At 46.8% G+C, this 26556-nt stretch overlaps 1 protein-coding gene across 3 annotated transcripts in view; it reads right to left on the reverse strand.

The window, feature by feature from the left end:
• EGFL6 (EGF like domain multiple 6) overlaps positions 1 to 26556 on the reverse strand; it is a 66683-nt gene that overhangs the window by 24374 nt on the left and 15753 nt on the right. For all 3 annotated transcript variants that reach the window (XM_067023032.1, XM_067023033.1, XM_067023031.1), the window contains exons 2-7: positions 24653 to 24765; positions 17626 to 17718; positions 13186 to 13305; positions 10059 to 10178; positions 8340 to 8474; positions 6418 to 6540 (exon numbers count right to left, since the gene is read on the reverse strand). In XM_067023032.1, coding sequence (XP_066879133.1) covers positions 6418 to 6540; positions 8340 to 8474; positions 10059 to 10178; positions 13186 to 13305; positions 17626 to 17718; positions 24653 to 24765 — 704 coding nt within the window. The remainder of the gene's footprint in view (positions 1 to 6417; positions 6541 to 8339; positions 8475 to 10058; positions 10179 to 13185; positions 13306 to 17625; positions 17719 to 24652; positions 24766 to 26556) is intronic.

The following is a 26556-nucleotide window of genomic DNA, read 5'->3' on the forward strand; positions in this document are numbered from 1 at the left end:
GACGAACGGACAGATCTGGCTGTATCTAGGTGTTGCTATTTCAAGTCTGACACAGCTGATGACTGTTTCTCTTGAAAATTTCTTGATTAGCGCAACATCTTTTTGAGAATATACAAACGTGGGAGGAAGCTGCCACGGTAGGAGGGTCTGGCACATTTGGGGATCTCAGACATAAAAACAGGGAATTCCAGAGTTTTCAGATTCACAGGCCAGTCTTCTGTAAACGAGGCTGACAACTTCACTTTCGGAGCGATCTGAGATTTCTCTAAATATCCACTTTGTCAACAACTCTACCTACCTGAAAATCCTCGCTTTGCTTAGACAAGACCGCTATGATGTTAGAACCTCTTTCCCAGGAGGAACATGACTTTGACATTCATTTACCTGTGCCAAGTTCACCACATGATCTCCTATCACCTGTCGGGAGAAACTCTCCTCTCATCTGAGCTTTAGACGTGGTCTGGGGCGGAGAGGCTTAATCATGACTGAGGAACGTACTGCACCATGAGATGCAGGCATCGGGAAGGGGCTGGAGAGCAGAGAAGCTGACCCAGGAGAGTTTGCTGGGGAGGGGCCCCGTAGAGGTGCCCACCCCAGAGGAGGAGCCGTGGGTCCCGGACACACTTATCCTGCCTTCAGGCACACAGCCCTGGAGCCCGGTTTCCTGGGTATGACTCGCAAGTCCCCACACCTTCTAGTCCTATGTCCCCAAGCCCATATTTAACTTCTCTTTGCCTCAGTCTCCCCATTTATAAAGCTGGGATAAGAAGAGGGTATTTGTGAGGCTGAAGTGAGTGAACACATGTTAATTCCTAAGATCAGTGCCTGACATATATTTGGCCTGTGTTTGCTATTATTTTTAGATTTCATCACCAGAATGTGGAAAATCTTCTACTGAGTTAAAAAATTTTTTTCCAGGCCATACCTCCAGACTTCCATTTATGTTATTACTGAAAGAAAAAATATTCAATGACCCGGCTGTAGCGAGTCCTATGCTCTTGACTATGCTCTGTATAAACTGAATTAATAATGACTAAAGCATATTTCTAATGACTAAAAGAAGCTGCTTTCCAACAGGAGTGATCGTTGACTTTTGGTAAAGAAGCCACTGCCACTATTACTCCTATTACTAGTGCATGGTTATCGAATATTCAATAATTCTGGGCTGGAGCTAAGCCCGATATGTGGATGGTTATTGATTATGTATGAATTATTTCATGTAATCGTCAAAACAATATTAAGGGCCAGATACTATTATGTATATTTTGCAGATGTGGAAACTGGGACACTGAAAGGTTAAATAGTTTCTTCTCGGTCCACAGGCAGTGGGCTACGGAGCCAGGAATCAAACCAAGGCAATTTGATTCCAGAAGCCACGCCCCTGGTGACTAAATGACTTAGGGTCCTTTCCTAAATTGACCTGTACTACCCAAGTCGGGTAGTACTCAAATTTTGATTATTTCCTTAGAATGACATATAGCTGCTGTCAAATTAAGACCAAATTATCGAACAGTGTATTATTAATACTAACATATGTTAGAACGGTAAAAAAAAAAAAAAAAAAAAAAAAAAAAAAAAAAATACATACATCGACATTGAGGTTGCTTTGTCCTTTGGGTACAGATGATGCATAAGGATAACTGACTAATTCCTCTTCTGTACTGCCACGTAGGGCCTAAACTTTCCCCAAAACAATGACCTCATAATAAAAGTTGCTATGTTAATACATAATACAATTTACATGGATACAAATGTATTTTACAACATAGCATCTTATAATGCTGGATGCTAATTGGATGCATTCTCTCATTTTTGTATGACTTTTCTTTGCACATAAGGGTGGATTTTTTGGCCATCCTTTAAGCAATGTGTGTTAAGACTTCAAGATCAATTTTTAAAAGAGACATGGCTGTTTATTTTACAGAGAATCAATCAAACGAGGATGGAAAGGACGGGGCAAGTAATACAGTGAATGACCCAAAGATAACTGTCTCTTGTAAATAAATATTCTGGCGAAAGACTAAAGAAATGATTCTGCTGCAGAATGGATAGTAACAAAATAAATGATTTTCAGATATCAAACAGAACACTGTGATGCATTTGAGGTTTCCAAGAATCAGGAAAAATTTGTTTTACCCACCCCCCTCTACTAAGCTTAGAGTTGGATGGTCCAAGAAAAACTTAAGTTTTCTTGACATAAGAAATGTTTGGGGCTCACCAAAATATACAAACAGCTCGCACAGCTCTATGTCAAAAAAAAACAAACAACCCAATCAAAAAAATAAGCGGAAGACCTAAACAGACGTTTCTCCAGAGACATACAGATGGCCAAAAAGCACATGAAAAGATGGTTGACATCACAAATTATCAGAGAAATGCAAATCAAAACTACAACGAGGTATCACCTCGCACCAGTCACGATGGCCATCAACAAAAAGTCTACAAACAATAAATGCTGGAGAGGCTGTGGAGAAAAGGGAACCCTCTTGCACTGCTGGTGGGAATGTAAATGGATACAGCCACTACGGAGAACAGTATGGAGGCTCCTTAAAAAACTAAAAATAAAACTACCAAACGACCCAGCAATCCCACTACTGGGCATATACCCTGAGAAAACCATAATTCAAAAAGAGTCATGTACCAAAATGTTCATTGCAGCTCTATTTACAATAGCTAGGTCATGGAAGCAACCTAAATGTCCATCGACAGATGAATGGAAAAAGAAGATATGATACATATATACAGTGGACCATTACTCAGCCATAAAAAAGAACAAAATAATGCCTTTGCAGCAACACTGATGGACCTAGAGATTATCATACTAAGTGAAGTAAGTCAGACAAAGACAAATATCATATGATATCACTTATATGTGGAATCTAAAAAAAATGATACAAATGAACTTATGTACAAAACTGAAACAGACTTACAGACTTCAAAAACAAACTTATGGTTACCAAAGGGGAATGGGGGTGGGGGAGGGATAAATTAGGAGGTTGGGATTAACATATACACACTACCAAATATAAAACAGATAATCAACAAGGACCTACTGTATAGCACAGGGAACTCTACTCAGTGTTGTGTGATAACCTATGTGAGAAAAGAATCTGAAAAAGAATGAATATATGTGTATGCATAACTAAATCACTTTGCTGTAACCTGAAACTAACACGACGTTGTAAATCACCTATACTCCAATAAATTTTTTTTTAAAAAGAAATGTTTGGGTGGATGTAGGATTTATAATTTCTAAACACTGGGCTACAACGTCGAAAACGCGGGATGCAAACACCCACCCCCTTGCATGCTTAAAGACAGTGCCTTCATTTCGATGTTGATAACACACTGTGGTTTCAAGAGGGAGCAAATGATCGAGAAGGAAGAGGACACCAGATTTACTCTGGCCAGTTCTTCCTAATCCCTTTGATTCTTTAGCTTGTGGGCAGGGGTGGGTACGTGGAGGTCAGTTGCCCACTTACTGACACAAGTGTTTTCCCAAGGCAACTTTTTCTTCTCTGCACGGCATTTTTTTTTTTTTTTTTTGCATTCACTTTTACAGGATTTCAGAGTCAAGAGGAGCTAGACCTTAACGAATATGATTGAAATTGTGCTAATAAAAGTCACAGCCTGAGCTAACTTTATTGAGCATCTACTATGTGCCCAGCTCTCTCCACCTATATTAGTTACCTCGTTCAAATCTCGCAACGAACCTATGAGAGAGCTACCGGGAGGAACGTGGGCTCCCCCAAAGCAGAACCCGAGAGGAGGATTTGGGTGCAGGTGGTTTACTTAGGAGGTGGTTCCAGGAGGCAGAAGTGGGGGAAAGGGCACAGTGAGACGGGAAGGGAGAAAAGTCGAAAAGGTACCTCAACGGGCAGGTAATCACTGTGGGTGAGTGGGGCTCAGTCCTGCAGGGGACATCTGGGAACCAGCATAGAACCCACCTCAGAACTGTCCTGCTGCACAGGGGAAGCTGGGGGATTTACGCACAGACCCCCGGCTTTCACTGCTTAAGGACTGTCCGCAGGGGTGTGAACTCAGGGGTGTCCATGGCACCAGGGGTCAGGGCATGCACAGAACTGTCCACCCACCTCACTGAAATCAGGGTCTCCAAGGGACTGTGGCCTGGCCCCTTATGAGCACCCACCACAGGACCACCAGGAGCCCCATTTTGGATAGGAGGAAACTGAGGTTAGAGGGGTGGAGCAACTTGTGAAAGGTCACAGCCAGCATGGGGCACAGCTCAGGTTCAAGTTCAGGCCTTCCTAGCCCCTGAGCCTGGGCTGTTGGCCGTTACATCACACGGCTTGAGAAAAGTGAGGCCGGAACAGACATGTGCAAATTTGGTGGCGTGAAGGAGCCCCTGACCACTGATGCTATGTGGAAAGCTGACTTATTCCAACTCTTCTCTAAGGGCCTCTCAAAATTATGGCATCTTTTCCCCCATCCCACCCATGCACAGCCCTGCATAGGCAGCGAGTCTCTCTCTCTTTCTTTGGATAAAGTTTCAGAAGGACACCATGGGCACATCTATACAGAGGGACAGAAACCATAGAATGAAGGCTGAGCAGCCACTGAATCCGAACTCCAGCCCAAGGCGGAAGGAAGTCCCTCCCGGAGGCCCCGGTCCCCTCTCCGCGGGGTCCCCTGCTCCACTCTGAGATACCCAGTGGGAAAATCTGTAAGAGAGAATGCAACCCCACCCACTGGCCTTCGTTGGCTTCGGGAAGGCAATTTTATTTTACATTTGTCAAGATGTTTATAGGCAGAATGTCTGCTTTTCAACACTTTTTTTTTTTTTCCCTTCCGGGTTAAATGCTGCCCGGTTCTTTTGGCAGTTCTTCATAGAACGTGATTTCCAGACTCATTTCCTTTGCTTATATTCTTCTGTACATCATCTCGTCCAGTGCCGCTGGGGTACGGTGAACCTTTTATGGGTGTGGAGCTCAGTGTCCGTCATGGTGTGGACCGTTCATTTTTGCCATCACTGAGTGGCCGCTCTGTTGTGTCACTGGGAGCATCGGCCAGATGGGGGCACGGGATGGGATACAGGTCAAGGGACCGCTTGCGACCGTATTTATTGGAACTCGAGGGAACGCTGCTGAGGGGCCTGTGAGAGAGCGGGGTCAGGCCAGTCAACAAATCTAGGCAGGCGATGAGCCAGTGTTAAAAGGCCCATGATCACAGGATAAACCTGGGTGACTCAACACAGTGGGACACGGTTGGCCAGGGGAGGGACGGGGCTCTAATCGTTGCTGGCTTGTCTTGGCAGACATTCCGGGGTCTCACCACGATCTCTAGTTTTCTTCTCTTTCGGGACGCACAGCAGGATTATATATACTTTTGCCCCCGATTCCAAGCTGAATGAAGTAAGAGCTGGTGGGTGACTGTCCACGCTTCTTTCCGTGCTGTGACAAACCCTACGGCCTCAGACTGATACCGTGGTACCATAAGACGGTGGGGCCTCTGTCAGCCTGGGTTCCTAAGCGACAACATGGAGAAGAAACACCCTGACAGCTCTCTCCGGATATAGCACGAGTGACAAAGAAACTGTGGTTGCTGCTGTAACTGCTGACAGCAGTGACATTTTCTTGTTATACGTTTGCTGTATCGATTTCAGAGTTGACCACCTGAGCACTGAGAAACTCAGCAGCAAGAACCACGGGACTCGGCTAGCCAACAAAAAAAGTGATGCAGGCCTGAGGAGGATGAGGAAGTGACGTCAGCTCCATACTTCGTTTCGGTTGTGCGTTCTGGAAAAAGTCATGATTCACGTGGTTAAAAACCTGTGGTTCTGGGCTTCCCTGGCGGCGCAGCGGTTGAGAGTCCGCCTGCCGATGCCGGGGACGCGGGTTCGTGCCCCGGTCCGGGAGGATCCCACGTGCCGCGGAGCGGCTGGACCCGTGAGCCGTGGCCGCTGCGCCTGCGCGTCCGGAGCCTGTGCTCCGCAACGGGAGAGGCCGCAGCAGTGAGAGGCCCGCGTACCGCAAAAAAAAAAACAAAAAACCTGTGGTTCTGAGCCACTGACAGCTCGGGATTGTTCGTCACTGCGCCATAACCTAGCCTAACCCAAGAGATGCATTTGCTCAGCGTCGCTTGTCCTCAAATCTTATTTTCGGTATTTGAAAATATGTTGTGAGCAGAAGAACCTCCAGAACGCTTGCTGTACTTTAAGCACAGTGCCTATGACTTGCATGAAAATTGGAGATGTGGTCTGAGTAGCCGAGAAGACAAGCCTGAGGCAGAGGTAAGTTTCCAAACGCTGCGTGCATGCATCTCACAGCCCCCCAACGCACGCACGCACGCACACGCACGCACGCACACACACACGCACAGAGCGGGAGGAACAGGAAGGAGACGTGGAGAGAATGCCTTATGGAGAAGAGCGAAGACACCGTGACCGAGTGTACTTACCAGAACACTGAAGGCCACTGCCTTTATATCCCTGCTTGCACTTACACTTGAAGGATCCTTGGGTATTGAGGCAATTGGCATGGAGGCTGCACGCGTGGGTATTCGCAGCACATTCATTCATATCTAAAAACGTAAAGGGCCCCATGAATAATCCTGTGGGAACAGCACTTGCTGAAAGACGATCCCTTGAACTTGAGTAACTCGGGGGTCAACCACTCCACATTGCCAGGGAACCGTGTGTGGCCCGGGAACCGAGAGGTGTTGAACACTCCCGGGGCCCTGGCCCCGAGCCCCGGCTTTGCCGGACGCCCAGTAGGTAGGGAGTGTGTCTGCAGCTCGCCTTCCCCACCGCAACCTCATCTCCTGCTTATCAGCACTGCTGAAATCTCTAAGATGTTCAGGTGTGATTTCGTAACTTTCTCACCGGCCTAACTTACAACTAAATAACAATATCAGAAAATAAATTCTATACGGGGAAGGGCTTGGAACTCCTAAACAACAAAGAACAAGATGGGCTAGGAACCGTTGACATCGTCTGAAAAATCTGAACATTTTGTTCAAAGGCTGCCAGGAGCAGGGGTCAGGCTGGTCTGAGCTTGTCTGCCGGGTTTAGACTAGGAAAGTTTGCCAAATTCCACCCCAGTGAGAGCTTCCTTGGCCCTCTTCTCCCTCCGACTTTCTATCTATACTTATCGTATGCACACAGAATAGGCTATTGTTTTTAACTTAGGCACAAGGGGGCTCAGGTGCTAACCTTAATCACTTCTCAAATCACGAAGATTTGTTTCCCTGGACAGCTCTCCATGTGGACTCCCACCCTATCCAACGGCACCTCCCTTTAGGTATCAGGAAACAGGCTCCCAGTCTGTGACACAGCCCAGCTGCACTACAGAGCTGGGAGGGTCTGGAGCAGCGCATAGGATCTTACCCCCCAAGAAACGGGGATTTTATGAGCCGGTCTAGGATGGCCTTTGAGCTTGAGGGAAGAGCTATGGAGGCTTCATAAGACAGTTCAAAACCCAGGAACCGAGCGTTGCCCCAACACGATTACACAGGACACATCCTGGGCAGCTCTGAGTGTAGAATGGAAAGAAATCCTACTTTTCCCCTCAATGTTAGCATTCCATGTTATGCACACGTTTGTTACGTGCATATTAGGTAAACAGGAATCGACAGGGAGCCCGGATGTCCCTTCACTGCAGGACAGGCCCCATCTGTATCTATCAAGGGCAATGGAAGACGTCCAAGGGCTCCCCAAATGCCTTGCTCATTGAGACTTGGAATTCCTTCCCTAAGGGACAGGATCTTTTATTTCACCCAGATCAGGCGGATAGCTGAGTGATACCCGCATCTTATCAGAGTGATCTTGGTGACCCTGGAAAGGGGCTGTGGAGCTTGAACGATGGAAAGGCTGAAGGAGGAGAGAGGAAACAGCACGTGCCTTCAACTCCTTTATAGGTTTTTCTAAAGCCACTCCTGAAGGAATCTTATGAACAGACCACTGAGATCAAGATTAAGCAGACCTTGTTATTCTTCCTTTTATCAAATATAAATACGCTTCAGTGTTACCATTTTTAGCTATACCTGGAGACAGAACCAAAAATATAAACAAAACAAACCAACCATTTTTTTTTTAGAAACCCACCAAAATCACCTCAAGCTATTTACCTCCATAAGAGAGCTACAGAGACTAACGTTCCTCACTTTAAATCTTGATGGACCTGAATTCATTCAATTCATGCCATCAGAATTCCCTAAATGTCACAAAAACTTAAAACAATATAACTTTTTCTGTGTTGTTAAGCTGGTCAGTACAGTAGATGGTTCAACTAATAGACTGAACTGATGTCAAAATATCTGTAGAGAAAGGCTACAGGTTTGCTGGGGAGAGGAAAAAAATAATAGTTGCCACCAATTCTTACCTACACAGTCATATCGGCCACTGAGATATTTTAGTTCAAAACCAACATGACATTTGCAATAGTAGCTTCCAAATGTGTTCACACATCTTCGATCGCGGGGGCAGACGGCTTTATCCGAGGCACATTCATCAGTATCTAGGATGGAGAACCAGGAGATGTCAGGGATAGCGAGAAAGCACCCTCCCTCCAAACTACTCTCGTGCACTCACCCCCAGCACACAGCACACACGGGCACACGCAGCTTCTTCATTGGAAAACTCGGATTATTCGGGTACCAACATCATACCCTCCGGGAAGTGCTGTAGATCCCTGAGGCACACTCACTGCTTTTCTATCACCTTGTACATCACTGTAATGGCATCACTTATATTCACATTTTCTCTCTCTTTAGGCCCTGCCTTTTCTGGGGCAGGGAGCGTATGGCTGGCCCTTACTACAAAGACATTACATTTTTCGGAAGGAATTATTATTTTTCCAGCTATGGATATTGTATGGCAAACCCAATGCACAAAACATTTAAATTTTGCATTTTTACAAAAGAATTATTTCATTAGCAAGCTCCTCCAAATCCTGCCATATTGTCCCAAGTCACAGGAACGTGGTTTCCTGAGAATGCACCTATACATAAACTGTGGGTCAAGTGGAATGATGTGATGATGCAACTTCGGCAGACAAGAGGCTTCCTTCCTTTTCTACCGTGGAAAGTCACGTCACAGAGGGGCTGACTGCTATGCTGACCAAACCATTAAGACTCAGACTTTGCCTTAACTCTCAGATGTCCAATCAAATAGATTTGGAACTGAGGTTATTTTGGAACTGTGGTTAAACATGCAGCTCGGTGCTGGCTTACTGTTCCTTTTGCATTCTTAAAATAATTAACAAATAAGTGTTGGATTGACCAGAATTATTTTTCAGGGATCACTTGTGTGCACATCATGTTTCCTTTCTAATAAAAATGGTACCCGATAAGTCAAAGAGGTGGGCAACAATTTGGATTCAGTTTGGTCAAGAATAAGCCTTGTCATATAAATCTGATTTTACTGAAGAGTACTAAATCCTGTGAATCGATTTAAATCTTTGACTACTCTCAAAGGACAGAGCCAAATTTTTAATTTACACAGATTTTTTTTTAAGTGTTTAACTGATTTAAGACCTATTTGGCTGAGCTTTCTAAGTGCGGTTTATCCAGTTATGTACATTTAGGGTAAATAAACACCAACCACCTCGACTAACAATATTTCTATTGTGGTACAGAAGTTAGAATATCAAATCATACTGCTATTTGCTTATTTAAATCAAATGAGATTAAGAACTCTTTCAACATTCTGTTTGGTTTGACATCCTATATTAATGCTATGTGCTCACTTGGTCGAAGTATTATGTATCTTTAGCGCGATTTAGTTAACTACAGCACTACGAGTATATACAAGTTGGTAGTTGAAGTAAAAAGTGCAGGGTAAACAGTCAAAATTAAAATTACTTTTATCTTTTTCCACTATGGCATCGGGCAATCCAAAAATTATAGAGAAGTGTTCTTTCTAGCATCGCAAAGTGTCTGTCTAGAGCATATGTGGCTATAAACATTGCCTTACAAATGGACATAAATCTGTCATTTTAGGAGCTTCCAATGTCTAGTCAACAAGCGGGTTGTGATGAATGGAAAAGGAGGAATTCAGTAAAGGGAGAAGTCAGGGGAGGAGATGATTCCGGTTGCTCTACCTATACAAGCTTTTCCATTTGGGGCCAGGCGGAGTCCCGAGGATGGACACAGACAGTGCGGCCCCTCTTCTGTATCTTTACAGCCATACTGGCAGTTTGTCATGGCACACGTCCGAGAGTCTGCAAAAGGAGGCACGGATTAGCCTTTCCCCCACGAAATGATTAAAAAGTACTTACAGACTGAGAAATGATCTCTAATCTCTGGCACATGTGATGTAACGCACGGAATGGTATCAGAGGATAAGCTTCATCATCTGAGTCCCAAATGGAGAGCCAAATGGAATCTGGGGAGGGGTGGTGTCTTGGTGGCCCCATGGTCTATTCTGTTGGCCAATGCATTGCATTTGACTGTCTATAGGCAGAGCATGCACCACACAGTTACCAAAGACGGCAACTCTCTCTCTTCCTGTACAAGCTCTAACCACTCCTTTACGTCACCCGGCTGGTCTCTATTATTGGCTGAAACGCAACCTCTGATGTAGATGATTCATCTGAATAAATAGAGGAAACAATAAATCTGACTAAATAGGGGAAAACAATGCAAATTCTAGCCATCTCTCCATTCATATCTAGCCTCAGTGAGAGTCACCTGAGTCATAAAACCTGTAAAGCCATTCCCATCACTGAGGCTGGAAAACCAGTAACTTGTCTTTTCCCAGCTTCCCTTGCAGCAACACGGAGTGGCCATAGGACTCAAGATAAGTCTGCTGGAGCTTCTGGAAAGGATGCTGCTGCATGATAAAAGGGACAGGCACAGAGCTTCCCTGGTGGCGCAGTGGATGAGAGTCCGCCTGCCGATGCAGGGGATGCGGGTTCGTGCCCCGGTCCAGGAAGATCCCACATGCCGCCGGGCGGCTGGGCCCGTGAGCCATGGCTGCTGAGCTTGCGCATCCGGAGCCTGTGCTCCACAACGGGAGAGGCCCCAACAGTGAGAGGCCCACGTACCGCAAAAAAAAAAAAAAGGGACAGGCATAAAAGAGGCATTTGTTCCTTGGCATCACTCCTTTCCCCTCTGTCTTGCCTACCTTTGATGTGCATGTGTGTGATATCTGGAGCTCGGGCAGCCATGTTGTGACTATGAGGCCACAAGCATGAGAATGAAATCAATACTCTGAGGATGGCAGAGGCTGAGTCCTGCCTGACCTGTTCTGGAACTGCTTGCCTCCAGCTTTTTAAAGATAATTTAGTTGGATTTTTCTGTCACTCTTTGCTAAATAGAACTTATCTCACAAAAATGCATATCCTTAGCAGGGTTCCAGTATGTGTGGATCAAAAATGCCTATAACAGGGGAGCACGGTGAATAGCCTGTCTTTATCCACCTGCATCTATAACATGCCAATCACCCCGCTGGATCAAAGAGACTGAAAGGGGCCAGGTGAAATAAAACCAGCATCCAGGAGAGAGATTTAGGGCCACCTGGACACTGTGAGCTATAAACAGGGAGGCATAGGCAACCCTCACATACACAGAAATAGACAAAGAGAGTACAGGGACAGATACTAGGCCACGGTAATGTAACAAACACCAATCGATGGTTATATTTCTAGTTTAGTCTTTTTCTCTTGTCTTCTTTCAAAATTAATCTTCAAAATTTACCTGATTCTAACTTTCCATTTGGAGAATGGCACTAATTAGGCTTTCTTGGAATGTTGCAGAAACATCCATTAGCATAGATCTTTTGAAAATGTTAAGTGATGACTAGAAACGCCGGGACAGTCATCCCACGGGGCTGGGGAGTGGGGAGGGGAGGTTCTGGCCAAGTTCTGTTTGGTAGGGGTTACACGGGTGCTGGCTTCATAAGAATTCACTAAGCTACACATTTGTTTCTTCGGGGTTTCTGTTTAATTTATAATAAGGATTTTTTTTTTTTAGAAAAAGACTCTTTGAATGCCTGCTTTACCTGTTAAGCATGCTTGCTAACGGAGAATCGAGGTGACCGGTGGTGTTGGGGCACTTCGCCGGGCAGGAGGGGGCAGCAGAAGGGCGCGCTGGTAGGGGGGCAGTGAGCTGTGTACAAGCCCAGATTTTACAAATGAGGGGGAGCCCAGGATAGGCTGGGGAGTCCGAGGGTCTCTGCAAGCACGGGAAGCTGGAAGAAGGCACAGGCTCCAGGTTTGTGGGGGGCTGCAGGGCAGAGGAAAGAGAGATGGGGAGGGAGGAGGGCAGCGGGGGAGGCAGGGAGGATGGGGTTGCTTTTCAGCTGCAACATAAAACCTCAAAAGCCTGCCTTCTCAATAAATGAATGGATATAGACACTCACCCTCCCACAGGACATGGGTTCTCTTTATCAGAGAAGGGCTTTTCTTTTCAGGAATGTGAATCGGAATGGATTTCCAAGAAGAGTCACTAATCTTTGAGCGCGGGGCAAGGGGCGTGAGAAAGATAGTTGGTGGAAAGAATGGATGTCCCAAGATGGAACTGAAATGTATCACGTGACTAAAACAATATGTTTATTTTCTTCAATATGCTTATTTTCGTGAAGAAACCCAATACGTCCATGCATATAGAGAGATATATAATTCATTTTTCTCCTCAGTTAGTCTTTTTATTTAAGAACTAAGCGGCCAGCAGAGGCAAACCCACAGAGACAGAAAGCAGATTAGTGGTTACCAGGGCCTCGGGGGAAGACGAGTGGAGAGTGACTGCTAATGGGGGTGGCGTTTCCTTTTGGGGTGATAAAGATGTTCTGGATAGTGGTGACAGTTTGTACAACATTGTGAATGTACGAAATGCCACTGAACTGTACACCTCAAAATGGTCGAAATGGTGAATTTCACAATGTATGTATTTTACCCCAATTAAAAATAAAATAAGTGCCCAGGCTTCCCTGGCGGTCCAGCGGTTAAGACCCCGCGCTTCCACTGCAGGGGGCGCGGGTTCGATCACTGGTCTCAGAATTCCACAGGCTGCGTGGTGCGGCAAAAAAATAAAAATAAAAATAAAAATGAAAATAAAAATAAATAAACTAAACTAAAATAAGCGCTCAAAGATGTTTTAGCCTGGGGTGATGTTAGAGTCTTTGGGGTATTTCCCCCCCAATAAAGCAAGTCAGCTCTTCCCCAAGCAGGAAACGGCAAACGTCAAGCTTCCGGGTTGACTGAGAGCAGGCTGGCTGCTAAAACTTACTGGAACACGTGGCATCCGGCATGAGCATGTGGCCGCTGAGGCAAAAGCACTTGTAGCTACCGTGTGTATTCACACATCTGTGTTGGCACGGCCGAGGTTTTAATCCACACTCATTCACATCTGCAGGGAGCAGTTAGAAAATGGAGAAAGATGAACTGAATGAGGAAGCCTCCAGATGGGGTTGGGAATGGGGTTGGCTTCCCTGGACCCCACCTGTGCAGGTGAGCACAAGGGGCGATGACTCGCCTTGTCGCCAACCATCAGGGAAGGGTTGGTGAGGATGTGGAGCAAACTGGATGGTCACACACCGCCGAGGGGAATGTAAATGGGTACAACCGCTTTCGAAAACCGTTTGGCAGCACCTGCTACAGCTAGACAGAGACATACCCGTGACCCAGCAATTCCACTCCTGGGTGTGTGCCCAACGGAAACACGGCGATGTGCTCACCAAAACAACATAGGCCAAAACGATCACAGTAGCGCTATTCTTAATAGCCCCAAACCGGAAAGAATCCCAATCTCTCCCAAAAAAGGATGGATAAACAACTTGTATACTCAGGCGAGAGAATACTATACAGCAAGACTGAACAAACTATTCAATACAAGTACGAGCAACTGTGGATGAACACGCATGATATCGACCGGGAAAAGCTGGACACAAATGAGTACATTCAAACCAGGCACACGTGAAACAAACAAAACAAATCCAGGCACAACTACTCCATGGCATAAGACGTGAACATATGGTTCCTTGCTGAGGGCTGGGGGCAAGTGATGGAGAGGACCATGAGGGGTCTTCAGGTAGGCTGTTAAGTTTCTTTTTTTTTTTTGCGGCACGCGGACCTCTCACTGTTGTGGCCCCTCCCGTTGCGGAGCACAGGCTCCGGATGCACAGGCTCAGCGGCCACGGCTCACGGGCCCAGCCGCTCCGCGGCACGTGAGATCTTCCCGGACCGGGGCACGAACCCGCGTCCCCTGCACCGGCAGGCGGACTCTCAATCGCTGCGCCACCAGGGAAGCCCAAAGTTTCTATTTATTGATTTGAACACCAGTTACATAGGTGTTCTTGAAAATTTATTGAGTTGTACATTTTTGATAGATGTACAATTTTGTGTGTTTCCTACCTGAATAAAAAGTTAGAAATATATAATTTAGATACTTCTGCCTTTAATGCTGTCCCAGGTGGCCTATGACAGATGCCAACAGCACAACCTCCTTTAACTATTATTTTGGGCAGCCCCGTGATGGCTAAATTGTCTTGGCTCACACCTTTCCAGAGGGAGCCCTGCCAGGCAGCTATTATTGGTGGTGAGGTCACAGGACAATATTTAATCCCGTATAAAGATGCTCAGAGGATGTTGTTAAATAAGAAGGTTGCAAAACTATGTATACAGATCGATGCCAAAATTTCTTAAATAAAAAGCATAGAAAAACAATGTCTGGGGGAATTCCCTGGTGGTCCAGTGGTTAGGACTCAGTGCTCTCACTGCCAGGGCCTGGGTTCGGTCCCCGGTCGGGGAACTAAGATCCCACAAGCCATGCAGCACAGCCAAAAAAAAAAAAAAAAAAAGCCTAAGAGGCTGTGCGCTACATGTTTATAATGGTTACCTCCTGGTGGTAAGATTGAGGGTGATTTTTTTCTCTGTGCTTTTCAGTGAATACTTAATGTTTAACAAAACATTAAGAATGAATTAGCTTTTTATAAAATAAAAAATGATACAGAAGGAAAATAAAACTTGAAAAGCAATCATGGGTCTCATCTTTGGGAATGTGGTCATGTGGGTGCCTCATGTCTTAACTCCCTCAAGGAAGAAATCAAAAGGAGAAAAGTACCAAAGACCAAAATTCAGTGCGGCAACAGGCAAAGTCCATCCTGGAAAATAAAGAAGTGGCGCTTTCGCCTCTGAAAAGAACCTTATGTGGGGATTTTCCGACGCCTTAGCTGGACTTTTGAACCTACTTCTCCACTGCCCATTCCCTCTGCGCTACCATCACCTGCATGGATGCTAACTGCTTCAAAAGCAGAAATTTAAAAATACTGATTGGACATAATGGGAAAGCCAGACTTATCCCATCGCCTGGCCCTAACTCAGAGGTGTCTCTTGGAAGAAGCATTTTGGGGAAAGACATCAGTGGAGGGTTGAGGCCTGCGGCCATCAGTGGATATCGGCGGACTTTGATCAGGCTGCCCTGGGGCAGGGAGGCTGTGGAGGGGAGACGGAAGGTCCCAAATCTGAGCCGACTGGACCACTCGCTCCAAGTGAATATTTTGCTGGGACTTGAAAAGCAGCATGAAAAATACCCTCTCTATTCCAACTCTCTTGAGAAGGTATCTTGGTACAGAATCCAAGACATACGGAAAAACAGGTTTTCTGGTGTGAAAGCCCTGGTAAGCGACACAGCTGAATTATTACTTATGAGAGCATGACTCTTGACGCGCTTCCCTGAAGCCACTGGACGCGGTTCTAAGAAGCACCTTGGCGGCACTGGCCTCCATGCTGGTGGTGGGACAGAAGAGACATTCCTCTCTGAGGCTGCAGGGCTGGCAGCACAAAGAAAGGCTATTTCAGCGTCTGCAGCTAACCTCTGGGCTTGGCAGTGAGGGCTGGGGGGGCCAGAGTGGAGTGGGTGCCTGCCCTTCTCTGGAACCTCATTCTCCCGTCTAGAACCCTGCCAAGGCTCTTTCTTAAGGGCAGCTGAACTGGATTTGCTGCTCTTTGCTCAACTGCATTATAGAACTAGGGACCCGTTCTTAATTAGTGCAGCTTTCTTGGTGCAGGGGGTTCCTCAGCCTCGGCACTGTGGACGTTTGGGGACAGATCGGTGTTAGTGGTGGGCGTTCCCCTGTGCACTGTAGGGATGTTTAGCAGCGTCCCTTGTCTCTACCCACCAGATGCCAGTAGTGACCCCTCCAAATGTCTTCAGACATTGCCAGATGTCCCCTGGGGCAAGGCTTCCAGGTTTATCAAATAAAAATACAGGATGGGGCTTCCCTGGTGGCACAGTGGTTGAGAGTCCGCCTGCCGTTGCAGGGGACACGGGTTCGTGCCCCGGTCCGGGAAGATCCCACGTGCCGCGGAGCGGCTGGGCCCGTGAGCCATGGCCGCTGAGCCTGCGCGTCCGGAGCCTGTGCTCCGCAACGGGAGAGGCAACAACAGTGATAGGCCGCGTACAAAAAAAAAAAAAAAAAAAAAAAATACAGGATGCCTGGTTAAATATGAATTTCGGAAAAATGACTAATACTTTTTCAGGGTACATACGTCCCATATAATTTTTGGACCATACATACACTATAAAATTACTTGTCGTTTATGTGAAATTGCAATTGAAAATAAACTTTAAATTTAAATCTAATAGGGGATCTGTATGTCATCTGGCAACTCTTCCAGGGGGACAAAATTGCCTACTGTTCTCGAAATTATAACCTCTTTAATATCTTCAGATAAACAGGATATGGCAAAAGTCATAAATTGCCTTTTAAGAGATATCAATTACGGGGACTTCTCTGGTGGAGCAGTGAAGAAGACTCCGTGCTCCCAATGCAGGGGGCCTGGGTTCGATCCCTGGTCAGGGAACTAGATCCCACATGCATGCTGCAACTAAGAGTTCCCATGCCACAACTAAGGAGCCGGCGAGCTGCAACTAAAGAGCCCTGGAGCCGCAACTAAGGAGCCCACCTGCTGCAACCGAGACCCGGTGCAACCAAATAAATATATACATAAATAAATAAAACATTTTAAGAAAATAAATACAATAAATCAATTACAATAAAAACTCTGCATGTCATTCAACCCAACAATTCCATTTTTAGACATTTACCCTATAAAAACACTCAAGGGTGCACGGATATGCATAGGATGTTGTCTGATTTAGCGCTGTTTGTAGTGGCAAAACATTGGGGACGGCTTAAATGATAGTGGTTAAAGTATTTTTTACGTAAATGATAAAAGCATTTTCTCTACAGACTAGGATACGGCCTTAAAAAGTATGAGACAGCTCTGTGTGCAATGACATGCAAAGATGCCCGTGAGAAAAGGAAGTGCAGAGATGGAGGACAAGCTGTTAACTATGGGTAGAGGATGGACTGGGAGCAGACATGCTCACTTTTCAATTTATACCCTTTTGCAATGTTGGATTTTTTTAGTAAAAGATATGCATTACTTCAGTAGCTTAAAAACACAATAAACATGATTGGTTCAGAGGGGAAAAAAAAGCCTCTTAACCTGGCATCTTAACAAACGCATCAGAATGACTTTGACATATTTCTAGAAGATACTGATTGAAAAATCTTGTTCTGAAACCACCTTCATTTGAAGATTCAAATTAGAAACTACAGAATTCTGAGCACCATACTGTGTTCCAAACCCTGCTGCACTGCCCGATCTGCTTCTGAAAGCTCTGGGGTAGGTCTGTATTACCACCCTGGCCTGTAGTACTGACCTTGACTGCAGGTTTTCCCGGTGTATCCTGGAATGCATCTACATTTGTTCGGTCCCACACACTCACCAAACTTGCATCCGGGTTCACACGTAGCTGTGGAAAGAAAAGGTGTTTGGACCACAAAATAACAGGAATAGCTAGCCCAGTGAAATGCACAGATGTCAAACTCAGGTGCCTTCTGTATGGCAGAGAAATCCACGGCGACATACAGAGGACGATCTGCTTCCTCTCTAGTCTGTTTTCACCTTTAAGATACTGGAAAGCATTTTGCTTGTGAACTAGATCACTGGCCCCCATCTCCCCACCCCCTTCCACCCCATGAGTACAGGTTGATCATAACTGCTTAGCAGTACCCCACCTACCGATGTAATAAGGAAAAACAAATCTGACTCCGTATTAGATCTGTTTCTTTTACTTTAACCTTTGTGTTCTATTGCTTTTGCTTCGAGTTAAGAATGCTGCCTATAGGGACTTCCCTGGTGGTCCAGCGGTTAAGAATCCGCCTTTCAATGCAGGGTACACCGGTTCGATTCCTGGTCGGGGAACTAAGATCCCACATGCCGCAGGGCAACCGAGCCCACATGCCACAACTACTGAGCCCGCGCACTCTGGAGCCTGTGCGCCACAGAGAGAAGCCCGCGCCGCAACGAAGAGCCAGCGCGCCACAACGAAAGATCCTGCAACGAAGATCCCACATGCCGCACCTAAGACCTGACGCGGCCAAACAAAAAATGAATTAACAAAAAAAAAAAGAATGCTGCCTATAGCCTGAAATATACAGGATAGCCCATTCTCAAGGCTCTGACCTTTAAGCATATAATACTCTTCCACTCATACTGAGATAAAACGTTGCAGGACAGAGAATAACATTTGTCTTGTTGGAGGTTTACAGGAACATCTGACCTGACCTAGGTGGACAGCTACAAGAACACAGGATTCTGGCACCAAGAAGTCTGCAGCAACCGACCATGCGCCTCCCTCAGCTTGCCTTTAAAATGCTTTGCTGAAACCCTTCGAGGAGTTGGGGGTTTTGGGGGGCATGAGACCCTCCTTCTCCTCGCATGGCTCTGCAATAAACCTTTCTCTGCTCCCACCTCTGACGTTTTGGTTTGTTTGGCCTCACTGTGGGTCGGGCACGCAAATGTGCATTCGGGAACACAGTGGCACTCAAAGAAAAAGAAAGCCTCCCAGGCCACAGTCAGCTACTTTTGCATGTAAACACAAAAAAATTTAATAAAAGGAATATGATTTGTGAGCTGGAAGAGACTCCATCTTGGAGCAAGGACCAAGGTCCCTCTCCTCCTTTCTACTGTTTGCTTCTTTCTTCTCTCCCATATTGTCTCTCCTATTTTTCTTTTGAATGATCAAAATCTTCTTCCCGGACCGGGGCACGAACCCGCGTCCCCTGCATCGGCAGGCGGATTCTCAACCGCTGCGCCACCAGGGAAGCCCCCAAAATCTTTTTAATGCTGTGTGTTATCAGTCACAATGAACAACCCACAGAGAGATGCTATCTCCAGCCCCAAGGATGGGAACCACAAGCGTAGTGGTGACGGTGATGGAAGCATGAAAAAGAGAGGATTTGGTTTTCTGTTTTATGCACTTCTCTGTCCAGACACCTGACACAAATTAGGCTCTCAATAAATATTTGTTGGATGAGTGAAGTGGCGGGAGAAACAACAAAGATAGGATGGGGAACAGCTTGGGTTGGGGGCAAGAAAACATAGTCAGAGATGGTGCAAAGTTTGAGTCCAGCTCATAGGGAAGAGACAGGCAGGAAAAAGCTATAGATAGGAAGAAAGGAAGATGGGAAAACCCAAAGACAAGAAGAGGAGAGAGAGAAAAAATAATGAATGAGAGAGAAAGGAGGCACGTAGGGAATCACAGACCCTCGTATTTTCTGGATCTAGTAGGAGCTCCAGAAACAGCCAGCGAATGAAAGGATGACTCAGCAATTGCCCAGAAATGCTTGCTTAGTTCTCGGCCCATTGATTCCCTGGCTCATAGTAGGTCCACCCCTCAGCAAGCTTCTTCCTAAGGACCCCAGCATCTTCCCCTTCGACCCCAGCCCTACTTTTTGCTGTCACCATTCATCTCCCAACTACCTGGACTCAAAATCTCAGCTGTCTGTATTTTTTCTTGTCCCCAACCCAATCAGTTACAGCATCCTATCCTTCTATCCCTGTTTCTACCAGCAATTCATTCAAAGAACAAATATTTATCTAGCTAATGGGAACCACTCTGCCCACGGATATCTCGGAGATTACACCGCACTCCTCCCTCTCTTCCCCACGTCAGCCCGTGACCAGTGGATGCAGGGGTAGAACAGCCTAGCCCCTGGTTTCTGGGCAGGACAAATTCTGTGGTACAATGAACGCTCCAGATCTCCCTGTGGGATCAGGCTGAAGCCGGACTTCGCTTGAAGCCACATCCTTTGCCTCGCTTCTTCCCCTGCTCCCTCACTCCCTTACAGATTTCTCCTGAGAGCGCCTCTCAATAGAATACTTGTACAAGAATCACCTTCAGGGCTTCCCTGGTGGCGCGGTGGTTAAGAATCCACCTGCCAATGCAGGGGACACGGGTTCGACCTCTAGTCCGGGAAGATCCCACATGCCGTGGAGCAATGAAGCCTGTGCGCCACAACTACTGAGCCTGCGCTCTAGAGCCCGCGAGTCACAACTACTGAGCCCACGCGCCACAACTACTGAAGCCCACGCGCCTAGAGCCCGCGCTCTGCAACAAGAGAGGCCACTGCGATGAGAAGCCCACGCACCGCAACAAAGAGTAGCTCCCGCTCGCGGCAATTAGAGAAAGCCCGCGCGCAGCAATGGAAATGGAAGGAAGGGAGGGAGGGAGGGAGGAAGGTAAGTAAATGCCAAAAAGTTTAAAAAAAACAAAATCGCCTCCACACGCTCTGCTCCTAGGAAATCTGATGTCAGACATGACATTAAACTGATATTCCAAAAGCATAGCCCTGATCATGTCACACTTTGCACAGAAGTCATCAAATAATCTTTGCTGGGTCCTGAATACAGGACAGGTATCGTTACCATGATCTGGCCTCCATCTTCTTTTGCAGCCTTAGCTTACTCTGTTCCCTAGATCCAGGCAACACTGTGGTCAAAGTAGACTGTCTGCTATTCTCTAGACCTACCCTGCACTTTCTGCCCCTTCCTCTCTATTGTTACCCCACACTGGGGGACCCCTCCCCGAGCCTCCAATGGTTAATATCCTCCCAATCCTTCAAGAACTACCTTGTATGGCCTCTCCTTCCAGAAGCTTTCACAGATCTCTCCAGCCACATGTGAACTCCTGCCCAACGCTGAAAACTCCACAGAACTTTGGCAGGCTTCTCCCATGAGACTGATGTCTTCATCTTATTAAATAATTAGGTATATATTTTGCTTCAATCCTTGACTTCCATCTACTACCTGACGCTAAGTGCCTTCAGAACAGGGACTTCAATATTCATCTTTGTTTCTCCTGCTGCATTTAATAGTGTTGTGAACACGTTAGATACTTAAATAGTTCTGAATGATAAATAAAGTAATAAGTGTAGAACTTTTCACAGGGAAACATTTCATGGCTTGGCATAGATCATAAGTGAGAGAAAGTAGGGGAAAAAATTCTTCCCAGCAAAATTCTTCTACTTTTGGAGACAAAACGAGATGGAATTTGATTTCCAGGGTCTATTTTCTTATGGTTAAGTTCTTGGAGATGTAGCTTTACGTCTAGATGTTAGAAAAATAAAACTTTTATTTTTCTAAGCCCTGAAGACCTCCGATTGCTCCCTGGAAATTTATTTTCAGTGTAGTCCAGACAGGAAAGCCCAGGATAAATGCCAAATAGAAGAGGGGAGAAGTGGTGAATAATAATACCCTTGCTGCTATAAGGTTAACACTCCAGAAAGACGTTTTCAATTTACAGTAGCTTTGGATCTGTGATTTGACCAGCCAATCCACAGCGCAGGGAAATTCCGTTTACGTCTTAAACGGCCTGAGAGTTGTGTCCTTTAGATACAGAACACTCTCTTGTTTAATTTTCTCACAAACGCCTCCATCCGCGGCTTTTCACTGGGGATCTGTTCACGGACAACTCTTCATCCCATATCTCGCTAAGTGACCAACATCTGAAGGTTAATAATACTGAGTGGAGTGGACCCTGGAGGCCAAGATCTAGAAAGCCCTGGTATCGAGGCAGGGCCTCCGAAGGAATGAAGGGTGATTAGACAATGGAGGTGACGGGCTGGGCTGACTAGGACCTCACAGGCTACGGTCTGGCTCTGCCTGTGCGGGCAGGTTGACATCCATTCCTGTCTCATTACCACGCGGGCCACACTGGCTTAGAAATCAGAGCCCTGCCAATCAGGGACTAACCATCCTGTTATTTGGTGCTTCAAGGAGCATATGACTTTCCCATCAAGAAGGACCGTGCCAGGGCTTCCCTGGTGGCGCAGTGGTTGAGCGTCCGCCTGCCGATGCAGGGGACGCGGGTTCAAGCCCTGGTTCTGGAAGGTCCCACGTGCCACGAGCGGCTAGGCTCCCGCGCCATGGCTGCTGAGCCTGTGCTCTGGAGCCCGTGAGCCACAACTGCTGAGCCCACATGCTGCAAGTGCTGAAGCCCGCGTGCCAGGAGCCCGTGCTCCACAGCCAGAGAGGCCACAGCGGTGGGAGGCCCGCGCACCACAGCGAAGAGTGGCCCCTGTTCTCCGCAGCTGGAGAGGGCCCGTGGGCAGCAACGAAGACCCAACACAGCCAAAAATAAATTTTAAAAAAAAGAAGGACCATGCCAATTGGGTATCAGACGAGTCAGATTTTAGATATAAAAATCACTGCAATTTACTACGTGAACATTTGACTGGGGCGGAGGGAGGGCTGGCCGTCTCTTCAGCTTACCGAACAAGCACAGCGAGCATTCTGCTGGAAACCCCTTTAGCATCTTGCTTTCAATTCTTTCATGCCTATGGTATTATACTGTCCACAGAAGCACTGAGAGTGTGACCGGCTGCGTGTACCGTGGCCAAGCTGCTCTGATCTAGTTACAGAATAGCCCTTCCACAGAGCCAAAGCACCCCCTCCCTTATTCACCAGAGACACGCAAGTTTTATGGCAGTAAAAGGTTCGTGCGACTTTGAGAGGTTCCAAATCAGGCATCCCACGTGGTTTCTGACCCTTTCCACCTGACTGACTTCAAAGAAAAATGTGCCATGTTGTGTCTAGAAAAAGAATAAAGCAGCATTGAATTCCCCCATCACCTGCTGCTTTAAGGGACAGAAGTCTGCAACGGGAGTCCTGGGTCCTTTCTGGATCAAGGGCAATTTATGAGGCATTTTCTATGTGTGTCGGGGAATGAGCTCAGCCTCTGATGCATACATACGCTGGTATTCAGCTCTCCATGCTGCCCAGGAGGAAATGCAGCCTGCGCGAGCTTACCCACCTCACCCAAGGTCACTCACGTCATTTTGGTTCTCAAGACAATGCCCTTGATCATGACGCGGTACATCCAAGCAGTGCGAGGGCCACCCTTTTCAACTGACAAGGTCCCGGGGGAATGTTCCAACTTTCTTTCTCTAGGCGAACAGTGATGAGCTTCAAACATGTTTTCTAGCATCTTCATACTCTTGTCATATCCTCATAAGGAAACTGTGACAGTGGAAGGTTTTACATAACATCGAGCGTGTGAGAGCGAGATCCATGTCCTCCAACGTTTCATGGATTTGAGACGTGATCAAGTTCCGCCCTCACCTATGGTCTATCCAGATATTTTTGAACCAGCTAAAGAGGAGGACGTTGGCGCAGGGAAAGAGCAGCAAAAAGAAGGTACCATTGTTATTCTAAAAAACAGCTAACATTTTTGTGCTTTACAGTTTATAATCCAATATGATCCACACCAGTGCCCGAAGCGTATGGGACATGCAGTCGTGTGTTCATCCCATTTAACATTTAAAGGATCCGGGTTCAGGCCTATGCCACCTACTAGGTACACAGGGACCCCGAGGCCAGATTCCTGTGCCGAAGGAATGCACCCCTGGTCAGACAGTCAGCTAGGAGGAATGCAGATCTGATTCTTCTACACCGCTGAGTGTCGATTACTTTAGAAAGTTACATAAAAAACAATGCAACACAAAACTCTGTGCTCAGCCCTAGACTCCCCACCTCTCTTGAAATGATCAAAGGCCTCTCTCAGAGTTCCTAACACATGGGCTGCGAAACAATGTCCAAGGCAAGTTATGGTACCTTAGTTTGCAATCTATACAAGAGAACCATGCGTATTTTGCATGTATGCATGCATCCCTTGAAACCATCCAGCAACTGGCACAAAAGACTTAAAAAATGTGAGTAACCAAACTGTAAAGTAAATGGCTAGCTTTCTCGTTTGTAGTGATTCATGATTAAAAAGTGAATTTCAGGGCTTCCCTGGTGGCGCAGTGGTTGAGAGTCCGCCTGCCTATGCAGGGGACACGGGTTCGTGCCCAGGTCCGGGAGGATCCCACATGCCGCGGAGCAGCTGGGCCCGTTGAGCCATGGGCGCTGAGCCTGCGCGTCCGGAGCCTGTGCTCCGCAACGGGAGAGGCCACAGCAGTGAGAGGCCCGCGTACCGCAAAAAAAAAAAAAAAAAAGTGAATTTCATAAGAAATCAGTTGGAAAAATTATAATTAGAAGGAGGGATTCACTGACCTATTTTTGCCCAACTCAGTTTCTCTAGGTTAAAACGAAAATAGTAACACACACACACACACACACACAAAGTAACAAACAACCCGGCCCCATACTCACTAAGACAGCAGCAGAAATAACTGACGAGACAGGACTCCTGAAACAAATCATGTCGAGGGTGACGGCGTCAGCCATAGTTTGAATGGGAAGAGACCTCACAGGAACCAGACCTTGGGTGTTGGCAGTTACCATGTCCCTCCTCTAGGGAAGCCGCTGGCAAGCTGGTGACAGCTTACGGTGTCACAGCTGAAAACCGAAGGACCCGGGCCTACTACCTGAGCACAGGGTGGTCTGAGTTTTTACAAAATTACCTTCACAGACTCCCTTGCTGTTCCTTGTCCAGCCATAGCAGCAAGCCAGTTTGGTTCCATAGCGACAGACCCCAGGCTGGGGTGACGATGCTGACAACCCGTGATCCCTTGGACTGCAGATAAAGAGCCACATGTTAGTACTGAGAAAACGGGAAGGGCCGCAGAGACTCCGCCCTGCTACTATATGGACGGGACACACGACGATTACCTGGTCAATTTCCATAAACCTGCTAGAAGCGCTAGATCAGATTTTGAAAACTTTGGGCTTCCCTGGTGGCGCAGTGGTTGAGAGTCCGCCTGCCGATGCAGGGGACACGGGTACGTGCCCCGGTCCGGGAGGATCCCACGTGCCGCGGAGCGGCTGGGCCCGTGAGCCGTGGCCACTGAGCCTGCGCGTCCGGAGCCTGTGCGCCACGACAGTGAGAGGCCCGCGTACCACACACAAAAAAAAAAAAAAAAAAAAAAAAGAAAACCTGAATTCTGGGGCGCCAGCCTCTGCTACCACCTCTTGCCAGCCTTCCCCAGTAATCAATGTCATCCATCACCAGGGTTCGAAGAATTGGGTTACATAATCTATAAAACTAGGACACACAAAAGCGGCCACAAGCGTCTGTTTCTGAACCTCGTAGAGGGCCAATTTTCAAATCTGGACGGTACAGACACAGTGGCTACCCAGGTCTGTTTCCACCTCAGAGCCAAGTGTGCTGACGTAATTCCCCGGCCCCATGGCTTTGTCCCAGAGGAGAGCGCTGCACTTTTACCCCACTGGCCACCTGGGCCATTGAACGAACTGGAATCTCGATACGCTGCAGACGCTTAAAGCTGGGAAGGCTCTAGAGATCTTTCATCGAAGGCCTCTCACGTTAGAGATGAGGAAACTCCAGCCCAATGGAGCAGAGCCCCAGCCCCAGCAGAACCGTGTCGGGGAGTCCAGCCCAAGGCGCCTTCTCATTCCTGGAAACACAATTCACTCAACTCTTCAACCACAGAGCAGGGAGGGGTTGGCAAATGTTTTCCATAATGGGTCAGATGGGAAACAGTTTAGGCTTTGTGGGCCACAGGGTCTTTATCCAAATGCAAAAGCGGCCACAGGCAACGGTAAATAGATGGGCATGGCTGTGCTCAATAAAACTTTATTTCTGGACACTGACATCTGAATTTCATATACTTTTCACGTGTCGTGTCATGCAATAAAATTCTTTTGGTTTACCTTTAACCATTTAAAAAGGTAAAAACCATTCTTAGCTCAAGGGTCACATAGAAACAGAGGGCCACCCAGCCTCGGACTGGGGCCCGCAGTTTGGCAACCTTGATCTAGAGGCCGGAGAGAGTGGGCCCCGCCCCGGAGCGCCATGGCTGAAGCTCCCTGCGTGTTCACCCATTATTCATTGGTCTGGGGCTGGGCAGGGTTGCTAACAGATTCTGGAAGGAAAGACTTAGGTTGTATATTTTGTGGGTTGCTGGGGTTGTTTCCTCATGCATATTAAATACACTATAAAACATATGCATATTAAATACCTGGGCACTTTAACAGACAAGGAATGTGCATTTCACCACGTGCTTTCTGCTGCACGACTGAATTCTATGCAAGTTAATAATACCTTCGTCAAGGTCAGGAAGTTAAGCAACCCTGCAGCTTTCCCCTGTGGTCTGCTTCTCCCACCAACTTGGTTATTCAGGGAAGAGCTGCAAACATATGATCTGGGACGTTCCATTAACTGAGGACACCAAACGCAAGGGTGATTTTACTACTGACTTTTTCTTGAAGGGGACTTTTTTTTCATCCTCTAAAGGAATTCATTTGGGGGATTTATAAGTCAATCACTAGATCATTCAGAACAGGGTTTTTCAACCTCTACATGACTGATATTTGGGGCCAGATGAATCTTTGTTGTTGGAGGCTG

The sequence above is a fragment of the Kogia breviceps genome, chromosome X (assembly GCF_026419965.1).
Source record: "Kogia breviceps isolate mKogBre1 chromosome X, mKogBre1 haplotype 1, whole genome shotgun sequence".
Classification (NCBI taxonomy): domain Eukaryota; kingdom Metazoa; phylum Chordata; class Mammalia; order Artiodactyla; family Physeteridae; genus Kogia; species Kogia breviceps.